Source organism: Triplophysa rosa, linkage group LG4 (assembly GCF_024868665.1).
Source record: "Triplophysa rosa linkage group LG4, Trosa_1v2, whole genome shotgun sequence".
Taxonomy (NCBI): Eukaryota; Metazoa; Chordata; class Actinopteri; order Cypriniformes; family Nemacheilidae; genus Triplophysa; species Triplophysa rosa.
In genome coordinates this window covers 30,841,336-30,854,685 of record NC_079893.1, presented here as the reverse complement: position 1 = coordinate 30,854,685, position 13,350 = coordinate 30,841,336, and the positions used below count along the sequence as shown (strand labels likewise).

The 13,350-nt window shown below is 38.3% G+C and overlaps 2 protein-coding genes and 1 pseudogene across 2 annotated transcripts; 1 reads left to right on the top strand and 2 right to left on the bottom strand.

Annotated features, from left to right (window-relative positions):
* The first annotated feature begins 557 nt into the window (after positions 1–557).
* On the top strand, positions 558–5,956 carry LOC130553066 (galectin-6-like). The gene is made up of 9 exons (XM_057331807.1): positions 558–600; positions 834–1,024; positions 1,082–1,179; positions 3,121–3,319; positions 3,450–3,569; positions 4,193–4,222; positions 4,436–4,524; positions 5,442–5,598; positions 5,751–5,956. The coding sequence occupies exons 1-9, from the start codon at positions 558–560 to the stop codon at positions 5,895–5,897; spliced, it is 1,074 nt and encodes a 357-aa protein (XP_057187790.1). The 3' UTR covers positions 5,898–5,956.
* A 2,633-nt stretch (positions 5,957–8,589) lies between these two features.
* On the bottom strand, positions 8,590–9,896 carry LOC130553065 (B-cell receptor CD22-like; annotated as a pseudogene).
* A 1,334-nt stretch (positions 9,897–11,230) lies between these two features.
* LOC130553240 (uncharacterized) lies at positions 11,231–12,722 on the bottom strand. The gene is made up of 2 exons (XM_057332101.1): positions 12,468–12,722; positions 11,231–11,993 (listed from the first exon to the last, which is right to left on the bottom strand). The coding sequence occupies exons 1-2, from the start codon at positions 12,505–12,507 to the stop codon at positions 11,371–11,373; spliced, it is 663 nt and encodes a 220-aa protein (XP_057188084.1). The 5' UTR covers positions 12,508–12,722; the 3' UTR covers positions 11,231–11,370.
* Between the last annotated feature and the right edge of the window lie 628 nt (positions 12,723–13,350).

Sequence of the window (13,350 nt, the reverse complement as noted above, 5' to 3'; positions counted from 1 at the left end):
TTATGTTCACAGTTGAAACGCGTTACCTCAGTTCAGGGTGTACCGTTATTTCTGTTAATGGTAAATGTTTTGACCTTTGTGCTGACATGCATTTCACAATTTTTCTACGTAAAAATTTTTCACAGTGCAGTTATTCAGAATTACAACCTCAAATCTGCATGATATGGAAATTGACGCTTTAAGTAAAAAAATTAGGGAACTTAAATGCGTCTGGTGGTTTCACAATCAAAGATGAGAATGCTGTGTTTTCAGGACCGAACAAACCAAAGAGGAAGTTCAATCGCAATCCAAATTCAAAACCGCACACTGGAGTCAAAGCTCAGGGTTAGTGTGTTATCATTGTGGCTATACGTGATTGCAGACACGCTGCAAAAAATGACATTCTTACTATATTGAACCTGTTAGGCTGAGACATGATGCATAAATTAGGTTTTACGACAAGTTGTGTTTTCCTTTCTATCTAGCTTGCAGGCCTCAGTCAATCCTCTACATGGGAAGAACCAACCGAACCAGCCTCGCCTGCATCCAGGTCTGATATGCCGCCACAGGTAGACACCATGGTAAACCCAACATTGTGGTCTCAGTTCAAAGATGACACAGGTTTCATTGACATGGAACCTTACATTGACTAATGACTCCATCTTCCACGACGAAACTATCGCAGTTCGAAATACTAATGGGTAGTCCTTTCCCAACTCCCTGGGTTAAAGGTCATACTGGCATTACTTCCTTAGGTGATCTGGAGGTGTTACAGGAGGACTACGCGACTTCCCTAATTGAGAAACTTATCTCTATATGTGCTGATGTTTCTCTGTGTCTTCCTTTTTCCTCAGAAAAGCCTACTCACAATTTCGTTCCAGGCCAGAGAGTACTTGTGCGAAGTCTGAAACCAATGAAGGTTGGAGAACCAAAGTACCACGGTCCAGCTACGGTGATCGCGGTGACCAGGACAGGGGTCCTGACAGACTATCAACCGCAGTGGATATATGCTTCTAGGTTGAAGCTCTGTTCTTCAGGAGAGCCGGCAAGCTCCAGTTTATAATTGAATCTCTAAAGGAGAATCACGTTACTGCCTGTTAAGGTGGAGAAAAGCGCTGGTTACGCTGAGGAAAGAACTACCTCTTTTAGTGAGGCGGGGGCCACCCAAAGCAAGAAGAAATATGGCCAATTGAGCAAAAAGTGCTGACTCCATACTTACCCCTCAATGCATTTCGGAGGAAGAAGATGTAAAGGCAGAGGAGGAGGAAGAGGCTAATGTTTAAGTTGAATGTTCTTTTTATTCTTTGAATTTTGTTTTATTGGTCGAGGGATGTTTTTGCTTGCTAACACAAAAATAGGGCTTGTCCCAAACAAAAACAACCGCTTAAAGGCTTATAGTTATCTTTGTTATTAACAGAGCACAGGAATGCATGTAAACTTTCTGTCTTAAAGTGGCCATCGTGAGATTCTATAGCATCCTGTGCCCCTCTCTCCCTCTCCCTAGACCCTCTCCTCATTAATTATAATTATCATATCCTGTTATGTTACATTATCTATACTGAGAATTGTGCTTTACTGTGTTTCCCACTGTTAATGATGTTCTAGAAGACAATGTACCCAGCAGGGGCGTAGCTACATGGTGGCCATGGGTGGCCACGGCTACCCCTGAATGATCGATGGCCACCTATCTGGCCACCTCTGTTGTGTGCACAGATCACCATATGCACTGAAAGTAACGCGAGAGTAATGTTCTGATGTAATATGATGTCATACGCTGACGCACTGACGCAAACAGTCTGAGCGCTATAGCTGAACAGCTGCTAACCGCTTCGTGACAGGTACTGTCTGTGTATCATTGAAGTTCATCGCGAGCAGAAGGATCAGGTCAGTATAAATCAGTCTTGTTTGACTGGATTTCATTCATTAATTACATTTTTGCGAAAGTTTAAGTTGGGGTACAGCCATGTTTATTTTCTATAAAAAATGATGACTTCAAATGACAAACCAGTCACATCTAAACCTGTAAGCTCACAGTACAGTATGTTGGCGAGAACAGTGTTCTGCTGTTAAATGTGTGATAGTAGAGAGTGAGATCCAGCTGTTTAAGACAATCAGATATTAAGGTCTTCTAAATGAAGATCACAGTTTAAGCACATTTTGACCTCATCATGTGAAAGCTGATGGTGACATCACATTCTGAGTATAGTCACCCCTGACAAACACACTGCAGACAGTCATCTTTAAGTACAAGCTGAAGAGAACTGTTAGCATGATGTTTCAGCCAGTTTTCAATTCGGTAAGTATCCCATCATTTTAACTCCTGATTCATCCTATTGTGTCACTATAGGGAATACATGTCTATTATATATTCACTTTTATTATTCTTGTGAGTGTCAATGATTCACACCGTTGGACTAATATTAGAATATTAATCTGGGCTGGACTTGTCAGAAACACAAACTTACATTGTAAAGAATATTTTATGCATTTGGCAGAAGGTTTTATCAAGAGTGCATTCAAGATTAAAGATTAAACATGTTAAAGCATGCTTTGAGAAAAGGAAGCTTAGAATAATGTTGAGAATGTTACATTTGCCATTGAGCTTATTGTTTTTATTATTTTCATATTTTTGTTCATTTCCTGAATGTTTGTGCTCTGTTTTATTGGCATAAATCTGATTTTATAATGTGTTAATATGATATGAATATTTTCCACACAGCGTAACCCTTGTGAGGTCCGGGGGGGATTATTGGAAGGAATGATTATTACTGTATGTGGACGAGTTTGGGTAGATTCCAAAAGGTAAAGCAACGCAAGAAAATACGTAATGCATTTCATACACACAGGTATTTAAAAGTGCTTTACATGAAAATGATTTGCAGAAAAGAAAAAAAAACATGAAAATGAAAAACATGATTGTTTAAAGATAATAAAAAATAATAATAAAGTAATCTGTGAGCAAATAATAATATGAATGTGTGATCTGGTCAACAGGGAAAATACAGAAATGTTTTATGTTTCACCCTATTGGATGCATTTGATGTTTTATAAAAAAGCTTGAGAAAAGGAGCCAATTTACGTCCTATTTAAGCGTCCTATAGAGCCATCAGGTGATTTTTGTTACAGTTTCATCTTCTTCAGATTCCAGGTGGACCTCAAGCGCAGGGATGATGTTGTTCTGCATGTTAACCCACGCTATGAGAATGGTCGTGAGTATGTAGTGCACAACACCTTCAGGAACGGTCACTGGGACCCAAATTATGAACAAGACTATGAGTGTCCCTTCCCACGAGGCCAATCCTTCGCTCTTCAGATCCTTGTCACCAAGGAGACATACAAGGTTATTGGTTCTTCAGTCTGTCTGTAAATACTTTCTGACTTTCTTAGGCAGGCAAGAAATATATATGTTCAATGAGCACAGGTGTTTATCTTTTGTAGCGATGATAATAATGTTTGTTTTTATACTGTAGATAAGTGCCAATGGGAAACCCTTCTCGGAGTACAAACACCGCGTTTCGTTCTCTCGCGTGGACAGCATCTGTGTGGGAGGAATGGTGGATGTAAATTTAGTTCTCGTTCAGTATCTTGAGGTGAGAAACAAACATATGCGTGTAACTCTTCACCACTATTGAGAAAACCAAACCCTGATAGCAAGTGACCATTGAGTCCATGTTCAAAATTGATGTTTCAATGTTAATGTTAGCCTTTAATCTTCTGATAGAACACATACATTTGTCAGACGTCTATTCGATGTCTGCATTTACATCTGCACTACATTTATAAGATGTCTGTAAGGCGTTTATGATTTAGAATGCATGTAAAATGGCCTTTTCTAGGATGTTTAGCAGATGTTTTCCAGATCTTAAGCAGTAATCTTACTGATGTACCTGCACTGACAGCAAGAAACCATTAATTGAATATTAAAAATTGCATCTATGTTTTGCTTCACTCTTCTCCCCCAAACACTGAAGCTCGTGAGCCTCATGGGTGTGCCGACATTTTTCGTTTTTTATGTAGTATGTCCCCACCAACTTTCAAACCAAATCAATGATCTCTGATATGATGCTATCTGTGCTGTTCACTGTGATATCAGCTCAGTTGCAATACAACATTGCTGTTGAAAATCACCTCCGTACTCTAGTTTTCCAACATATTTTGAATCAGTTTGATTTAACAGCTGTATTTTGATGGATAATTGTGTTTCTCCTTACAGCCTCTGTATGCTCCAATTCCAGGAACGTTCGTAAGTTATCTAACATTATTATGGTGATTTTGAAAATGATCTCATTATGGTGATTTTTTTACATGTAGTTAAAAGATTAAAGCAAGCTGCGTACTGTTAAACACAATGTGCTGTAGATACAATTACTTAGATGATTCAAAGTGGATAAAAGGGCTAAACAGTAGTTTAATCCCATTACAGCATATAATAAATGTTTATTCTGACCCCATTCAGAGGGTCCCGTACAAAAGCCTCCTCTATGGTGGACTGTATGCTGGCAAAACCATTCTCATCCAAGGACATGTCTATCTGCATGCAAAAAGGTTTGACATCAGCCTTTCTCTTTGTTGCATGAAATAACACACATTCGGTTTCAAAAGATCTGCCACAAATCTACCCCTGCAATCAGGGGTGGGCATGTATTTCAAACACAAAATACTTAACCCTTAACATGCACAGGGCCCGTGGGCGGGTTAACACTTAATATTTCTTTTAATTTATTTGAAAAACACCATCATGGTGATCAGTGTTTCCTTAAGTTGGGCAATGCATGCTGGGTAACATCACAGTTTAAAACTTATTCATGACTCCCAGCATGCATTGCAGCATGACATTTTATTTTGTTGTTTGTCACCATTGTTGAGATTCATACACTGATTCTTCGTGTCTGTGTGATTCCAAACACTGCTGTAGTTTAAGTTTTTATTATTTATCACAAATCTTTCTCAATATCAAAATAACACCACACTATAATGTTCTTTCAAGATAAGCACACAATCCAGATGAGATGTGTGAATCACGTTACGAGATGATGGCTATTATAACAACCAACACCATTTGATTGGATTCTTATTTGCATTGGCAAAACAAATGCACTTTAAAGCACACAGTTACAGAATGCCAAAAGAAATCCAACATTTAGAGTCGAGAGCCCAACTCAAGGAAACACTGATCACCATGATGGTGAGTTTCAACTAAATTACTTTCAACAAAACCAATATTAAGTGTTAACCCGCCCACGGGCTCTGTGCAGGTTAAGGGTTAAGTATTTTGTATTTGAAATGCATGCCCACCCCTGCCTGCAATGCTAGAATCAGAGCTGGATCATCTTATAAGAGCTATTTAATTTATTAATTGGACACATCATGCTATCATGCCAACGAAAGTCTTTCGGATCAGTCTGTATCGATATGAATGTTTTAATTGAAATGAAGCTGTAATCTTCTCTTTTCACCCACAGATTAGAAATTAATCTGCGGCACAAAACTGGAGTTGCGTTCAACTACTGTTGTCATTTAGACAAGAATGTTGTTGTGCTGAACAACTATGAGAAAGGAGAGTGGGGCAAACCAGACAAATATGACGACATGCCATTTACAAGAGGACAACCTTTTCAGGTAGACATGCAGTTTTATAATCCATGTACATACTTTCTAAATGCTCAATGTGATCAACTAGAAGTGCACAAAAAATCTGACACTTCTTGTTTTGTTGGTTGAACTTTTTTTAGTCTAAATATTTTTTTATTTGACCTTGTCTTGCATTTCAGATGACTATTTGTTGCAAGGAGAATCATTACAGCGTGTTTGCCAGTGGCATACACGTTCACACTTACACTCATCGATACACTGAACTAAAAGACATTGATGTTTTGGAGATCAGTGGTGATGTGCATTTGAACTTTGTGCAGCCCTAGAGAGGATTCCTCCAGGAGAAATGCATTTTCTGAAATCATGTCTTTATATCATTACAGCGATTATTGATCATTTCATTTGGTTTTGCTTGCTTGCATGTTAGAAGCTATACCCTAGTGATGTGACATTTGAACCGAGGCTTCGGAGCTTGTGTTGAGCAAAAATGGGCGTGCCAGATGAAGCCTCGATTCGAAGCATGTGTTGTTAACGGAGAAATCACGTGACCATGTCCATGACAAACGAAGCTTCACTTTCTTGTGCGCGTTTTGGTTCGCGTGTCAGAACTTTCGAGCCCCAGAGCTTCTTTGCCTTATTCACATTTTACTCCCACATAATACTATATAGATAGTATTGTATGTACAGTATATATACATGTGCGTGTGATTATGTGCGTGTGAACATATATTCTATACAACATACCGTTTTAAATAATATGAATATTAACTTATACTGGAATGTATTGGCACACTTGAATGGGTAAATTAATCTATTATAGTCACCATTCACACACACGTTGTACTCTAAGCTTTATTTGTACACATAACATTAATATTCATCTGAATTTCATCTGCTGGTTACTTCGTTTGACGGAGCTTCTTCCAGAAGCGACTGCTATATGTCTCATCAACCTACAGATGGCGCTGTTTCCAACACTTTCCAAGCTCTGAATCTTTTCTTGAAACAGTCAGCGGAAAGTCTCGTTGATTCACAAGGCTTTATTTTCCCATCACTACTATACCCTAAAAAATGAAAACGGTCAAGATCCAATGAAACTAGAACTTTTCAGCTACAGTCTACCTCACTGTCGTTTTGAAAAATGCAACTAAAACGGGTGTGAACGCTGTGAGAAGAAGAGTGAGGGAGTGGGCGGGGCACGAGAGAAGTGATCCGATTCCATATCGGTCAGATAGAAACACAACAAGCGCTGTCATGAATAATTATTAGAAATGTCTTCTCATTGGAAAAGAAAACACAGTCTCATGAATAATTATTAGAAACGTCTTCTCATTGGAAAAGAAAACACAGTCTCATGAATAATTATTAGAAATGTCTTCTCATTGAAGTCATTTTTTGCATGATCAATCAATGCACAGGTAAACCAAATTGAATGCTATGACAATGCTTAAAACACACATCATGAACAAATACACACACCCTGGGTTTTTTTCTTTAATAAATCTTTGTTTATTTAAAACAGCGTTTGATGTATAAAGCAATATAAACATTTTCCGTTTAAATATATTCGTCTGGTGCTATTCACACCCAACATCATTCCAAAACATCATAACAAACGTGCCTGTTACCCAAGTGTATAAAAAACTGTAAACATGTCTTTAGACATCTTAAGAGCTTCTTCAGTAGATTAAGCCAAATAAAAAGCTGTGTCATGTTTGTCACACAATATTCATCAAACCGCTTCCCTTTCCTTTTCTGTCTTTTTATGATGTAACTGTTTTAGCTGATTTTGATCGAATACAAAATGTCTGTAAAAACCATATAAATGAACCCGGTCACCCACAAATTGAAGCAAAACAAAAAGGAGAATGTTTGAAAGGTTTTAAAGGCACACACATACACCAAAAGAAAAGATAAAAATGATTCTAAGCTTCAAAACTGTTCATCATGGGAAAAGTCATCACTACCCAGACAGCAAACAACCATTGAATCAATGTTAAAAAATAATTTATTTATGAATGTTAATTGCATTGAATCAATATCACTTTTGCACGCGCAATTAATGTTGAAAACATGTCGACATTTCAACAAATCACCATTATTGTGATCAGTGTTTGCTTTAGTTGAGCTCTCGACTCTTGAGTTTTAATTTGAAGTTTTCTTTAACTGTACATGTTGTGGCAAAGAGATCTAAAATCCAGTGGGATCAGAAAATGATAGATATTTGTAATGACTGCTGTCATCAGAGGATTTGTTTCTTTGAGCTCCGCCTCTCATTGCATCATCTTCCGGTCGGGCTGCACAAACATCAAGACAAATAAAGATGAATGATCAAGAATTTAAGTAACTGTGTTTGTGTTCTTCATTCGGTTGAATTGAATAACACTTACTGTGAGTGTGTCGTACAGGTCAGATGATCTGGTCTTGAGTTCAAGAGCGTTATATGTGTCATTACTGACATCATCATTCTATAAAGAAGCATTTGAGAACACCAAACATGTGATGGACAGTTCAATCTTTCTAAAGCATTTGTATGAAGAGGTTTCATTGGTGATCATCTCACCTCCGGTTTGTGTTCAGACGCTTTTCTTCTCAAACTCTTTCTTCTGCTGTCAAAAGAAAACGGAGACATTCATAAATTGGATCATTGGTTGAGTGGATGTGATTTGGCGTCTTGTTTAGATGCTGTGAAAATGACATTTAATTCTTCTGTTTTAAACACTGAAAATGAGACTTGCACACATTTCTTACCAAATAAACATCACAATGAGTAGAGCAGCTGATGCTCCACAGACTCCAACACAAAGTTCAACACCAAAACTTACAGAGAAACTGAGAGCTGAAAAAAAGAAGTTCAGTCATTTAAGATAGTAGTGCTGGGGACACAAAAACAAATGCCAAAGACGTGAAACTAACATTTGACATTTAAAGTGACAGTATCACAATTCTCTCCATGTATAACATGTTGCATTGCAGCATTGAAATCAATCATTATGTTATTTAAAAGAATGACTCGATCTACTTACATGAGACACCTTTAACAGTGAGTGAAACAGCATCTGATCTCTGAGATCCATGTTTATTCTGAGCCACACAGTAAAACCATCCACTGAGACATGAATTAATGTTATTGATGCTGAACGTCTGTCCAGATCCTACAGATGATGTTTGATTCTCTTTAAACCAGCTGTAGATGTGAACAGGTGGATTTGATTCACTGCTGCAGGTCAGATTCACTGAATCACCCTCCACTATTATACCAGAAGAACTGATGGAGATCACAGGTTTATTTGGAGGATCTATTGAGAGATTTTATTCAGTAGATCAGTGATGAGTCGGCTTAAGTGAATAATGAAAGAATTGAGAGTGAACTTACAGAAGACATGGAGACGTCGAGGAGGTGATGTGAGTTTTTGTCCCTGTACAGCACAGCTATAGTCACCTGCATTCTCTCTTCTAACTGACGGCAGGATGAGTTTCTTCTTTCTCTCATTTAATGTGTGTGTGTTTCTAAACCAGATGAATGTTGATGTGTCAGTCAGACTGCATGTGCTTTCACATTTCAGAGTCACTGAATGTCCCTCCATCACTGTCTCACCTTCAGACTCCACCTGAAGATCTGAACACAACACAACACTGATCCTCCTCATGTCATTCAACACATCACATTATTATCATCACACACTCATTCACTCTCACCTGTGACAGCAAGAGTCACTCCAGGAGCACCTTTCCATTTTTCTTGATCAGTGATGAATTTGAAATAGTACTTGTGTGAATCTGTGTGTCTCACATCAGTCAGTCTGACGCTGCAGTCGTGCTGTTTATCTCCCACATACTGAATCCTCTGTTTGTATTCAGAGTCTTTAAACAGATCTGGATATTCTTTATCTTTTGGTTTTTTAGTGTTGGTCCATAACACTTTTTTGATCTGATATCCAGTAGGGTATGTGTAAGTGCAGTTTATAGTCACTGTTGAGTCCTTCAGTGCACAGATGTGTTAAGGGCTGTAAGTCATATTCCAATCATCATCAGCACTATAAACTCCTGAAAGAGACAAAAGCAGCAGTTTCTGTGAATACCACACCAGTTCTGATAAAAGTGTGAAGATATTTGTCTCACAGTTGTGGTTGGAGAGTGTTGAAGAAAAGCAGAACTGAACAACTTTTGCACAACAGACAGAAAACACAAACTCAATGATGCAAACTGATCAAATATAAAGAGATGATAAAGATGAAGTGATGATGTGACATCAGTTACTCACCTTTAATCATGAGCAGGAGAATCAGAGGAAGAGGAGGAGCCATTCTGACTGACATCACCATAGCAACAGCACAACCAGTGAACACTCACTCAACACCACTTTAAAAATGATGATGTGAAAAACTATAAATACGATCATTATTATATATAACATTATAAAGCTAACAGCTGCTCTGCTTATAAAACATCAAGTGACACATTATGCACACGAGGAGTTAACACATGAACATTTCTATCAGATTCATAAAAACCGTCGTCTATAAAGTGACTGAATGTAAGTGACGGCTGATGTGTGACTGTTCAGATCAGTTGTGTATCTTGACAGATACTGTACAGAGTTTCATTCTTTAGCACATGTGATGTAATACAGCACTAAGATCCAGTAAAATATTTCATTAGTGTTTTTACCCATTTAAAGTTCTTTGAAAGGTTGAAGTGATCTGACAGAACTCTAGTAATATACATTATATGTGATTCTGAATCAAATAAACTGTACATCCCTTTTCAGGTTGCACATTATATTTGCCTATTTTGACTGAAAAATGTAAAATAATTAGAAATGTTGCTCTTACCGGTTTCACAGCCGCTCAAAGCCAGTGCCGACACTACAAATGAGTAAAACAAGAAAGTGTGCACAAGTTCTGCCTCTCATCACGTGATTGACACTCAGGGTCAAGTCTCACACATTTACTGTTCCATCTCACGCTCTCACTGCCCAAATACATCTCATGCCCTGGTATTTCTTAAACATGCAAGTTACTTTAATACATGAATACTATGAAGTTTATCTTTTGCACTTGAAGTAAAAGCTTACTTTACATAATTTAACTTTATTTTACATAGTTTAAATATTTGTTGTAAAACCACAGTAACCTCAAATTGACTATTGTTTCTCTCCGTAATAACTAATTTAATAACTAATAATATTTGCAGTAAAACCATAGATAATGTTCAAGGGAAGACCTAAATAATGTGTCAAGATCAGCTCAAAAGACAGGAGAGTGACCTCTTGTGGTGTCTTTAAGGTTCTCTGTCTCTTGTGGTGTCTTTATGCGCACATTCAATTATATTAACACTGGCAGATCAACACTAAAGGTTGATTTAATGGTTGCTTTCTATGCATGTCTAAACCCGTGGCCTAATGGTTAGAGAGTGGGACTCTTGACCAGAAGGTTGCCGGTTGGATTCTCAGGTCCGGCGGGTAACTACTGAGGTGTCCTTGAGCAAGGCACCTGACCCCTACTTGCTCCCCGGGCGCTGCAGTGATAGCTGCCCACTGCTCCGGGTGTACGTGTGGTCACCACTTGCTGTGCGTGTGTTCACTACTCTCTTGATGGGTTAAATGCAGAGGTCACATTTCGGGTATTGGTCACCATATCTGACAATTGGGTCACTTTCACTTCATATTTATTTCTGGCATTGATAACAATTTGGTTAACTGCATTAAAATTAAACAGAATTAGTTTTCAGGACGTGTTTTTTAAATGTACATCACAGTCCGCTACTACAATGTTACATGCATTCATTTCTGTATGACTACATGACTGAACATGACACTTCTGAACCCAGAAGAGAAATACTAGTTTTTGGACCAATTGTAAATCCAGTTCCCAGGAATTTTGCCTCGAATCCACCTTTACCAACAGATATCCCTGTGTCCACCCCAAGCCCCACCTTCACACCAACCGGACCGGCTTTAGCACACGCGCTGGCAACTTCAGCTCGAGCCATCGCACTGGCTCCGAGTGCACCTACGCTTGCTTCAGCACCGGCCGAGGCGTTCGGACCTTTAGCTTCTGCTTCAAACACACTGAATTCAGCACGAGCTCGACCCACTCCTGCTTCACATTGAGCTCCAGCTTTAGGGAGTCTCTTTCCTGGCTCGTCCTCGAAAGCTACTGCATGTGTTCCACATCGAGCGTATGTGTCTTCTGTGTACGCATCTCCTGGTCTGTCAAATGTGTCGATGATGCCAATGACATCCATCATATTGATGTCAGCTGATGCAAGATGCATTGTTGGCTTTCTTAGCACTTCTTTTTTTATTTTCCATGTTTCTTTCTTGAGCAATTTGTTGTTGATGTCACTAGAAACATTCAAATCTATTGGGTGTCGTCCTCCTCGTAGCTGTTTGATGTAAATTATATCAGATTCTTCATCTGCAGAAAATAGAAAGTGGAAGACAAAGAATACATGAAAACAAGCTTGATGTTATCATCCCTTTCAATTCATTTACATTTTATCAGTCAGTCTTTCTGTCTGTTTTCATTTTTTAACTTGTTTGTCTATATATAGGCCTGTAATCATTTAGACTTTCAGACCACACCGTGTCAAAATGTGTGTCCACAATCTTAGCTAACAAAAAGCTAACAAAAGTTTGTCATAAGAACGTTCCTTAGAGGTTTCTAATGTTTTTGAAAATGTTTTGAAAACATGAATAATGTCCAGTTTTTTTATGTTTTAAGAACGTTCCCAGCTAACAAAAGTCACCATCACGGTGTTCAGTGTTTCCTTGAGATGGGCTCTCTTGACTTTCAATTTCTTGTCATTTGGTGTGATATTTTTTTATGAATGATATATATAATGCTAAACCATATCTGAGAAAAAAACAGTTTTTCCAAACTACTGAGCACCTGCACCAGCAGCATTTGCTCCATCTCCACCATCGTCCATCTCTTCAACTTCATCAAAAGCATCCCATAGACCTGCACCAACAGCAGCAGATACTTTTATTTTGGAGGAAGATTATGATGAACATAAGTCAGTGTTTGACATCACATGTATTTTGTACTCTCGAGGCAACTTCACACCGATCCAACAAAACATGTTTGTTGCTGTTTGTCAGATCAGTGTGAAATGGATGAATTGAAGACATTTGATGCATTTCTTGCTTCAGTGTTGGCGTCAGTTGTGCGTGCAAAAGTGATTTTGTTTCAAAGCAATTAACATTGACAAATCAACTATTTTTAACATTGATTCAATGGGTTTGCCCTTCATGAATGCAAATGTAATTTCATCTTATATATCACGCACTTGATGTTATCTACTTACTGTTGTACGCTGGTGTAAAGAAGTCTGGATGTAATGTGGGCCTGTACTCACTCATTTCTGATTTCAACAAGTAGTTGACTCTGTAACACAAGACATGTGGCAGAATGTCGAACGATGATAACCAAAAATCTTCACATTGGTGACAATAAAAAATCTTCGTGCTGCAATGCATGCTGGGTAACATCATAGTACAATATTCATTCATAACTCTGAGCATCTCCTGAGAGACATGCGGTGGGTCTTCATCATAGCTGGCAACAAATTAGTCACATCTGCAGATTTGGTTTCAGTAGGGACGATTCAGTGAGTAAACGAATCATTCAAACTTAATTCAGGCCAACCAGGTCATTCACAAACCAGTTTGTCCATTTCTAATTTAATCAAGAATCGGTCACCGTAAAAAAGCAACCTTACACATTATGTAATGTGCACAATAATATGAAGTAACGATTTGTTTACTCATAA

What these genes read in the sequence shown, in the direction of transcription:
- LOC130553240 (XM_057332101.1), bottom strand. Translation starts at nt 12,507, where the DNA reads ATGGACGATGGTGGAGATGGAGCAAATGCTGCTGGTGCAG. An exon ending in AGCAAATGCTGCTGGTGCAG is followed by an intron (nt 11,994 to 12,467) that starts GTGCTCAGTAGT and finishes TATTTTCTGCAG; the next exon opens with ATGAAGAATCTGATATAATT.
- LOC130553066 (XM_057331807.1), top strand. Translation starts at nt 558, where the DNA reads ATGGTAAACCCAACATTGTGGTCTCAGTTCAAAGATGACACAG. An exon ending in TCTGTTCTTCAGGAGAGCCG is followed by an intron (nt 1,025 to 1,081) that starts GCAAGCTCCAGT and finishes CTGCCTGTTAAG; the next exon opens with GTGGAGAAAAGCGCTGGTTA. An exon ending in GTCTATCTGCATGCAAAAAG is followed by an intron (nt 4,525 to 5,441) that starts GTTTGACATCAG and finishes TTTCACCCACAG; the next exon opens with ATTAGAAATTAATCTGCGGC.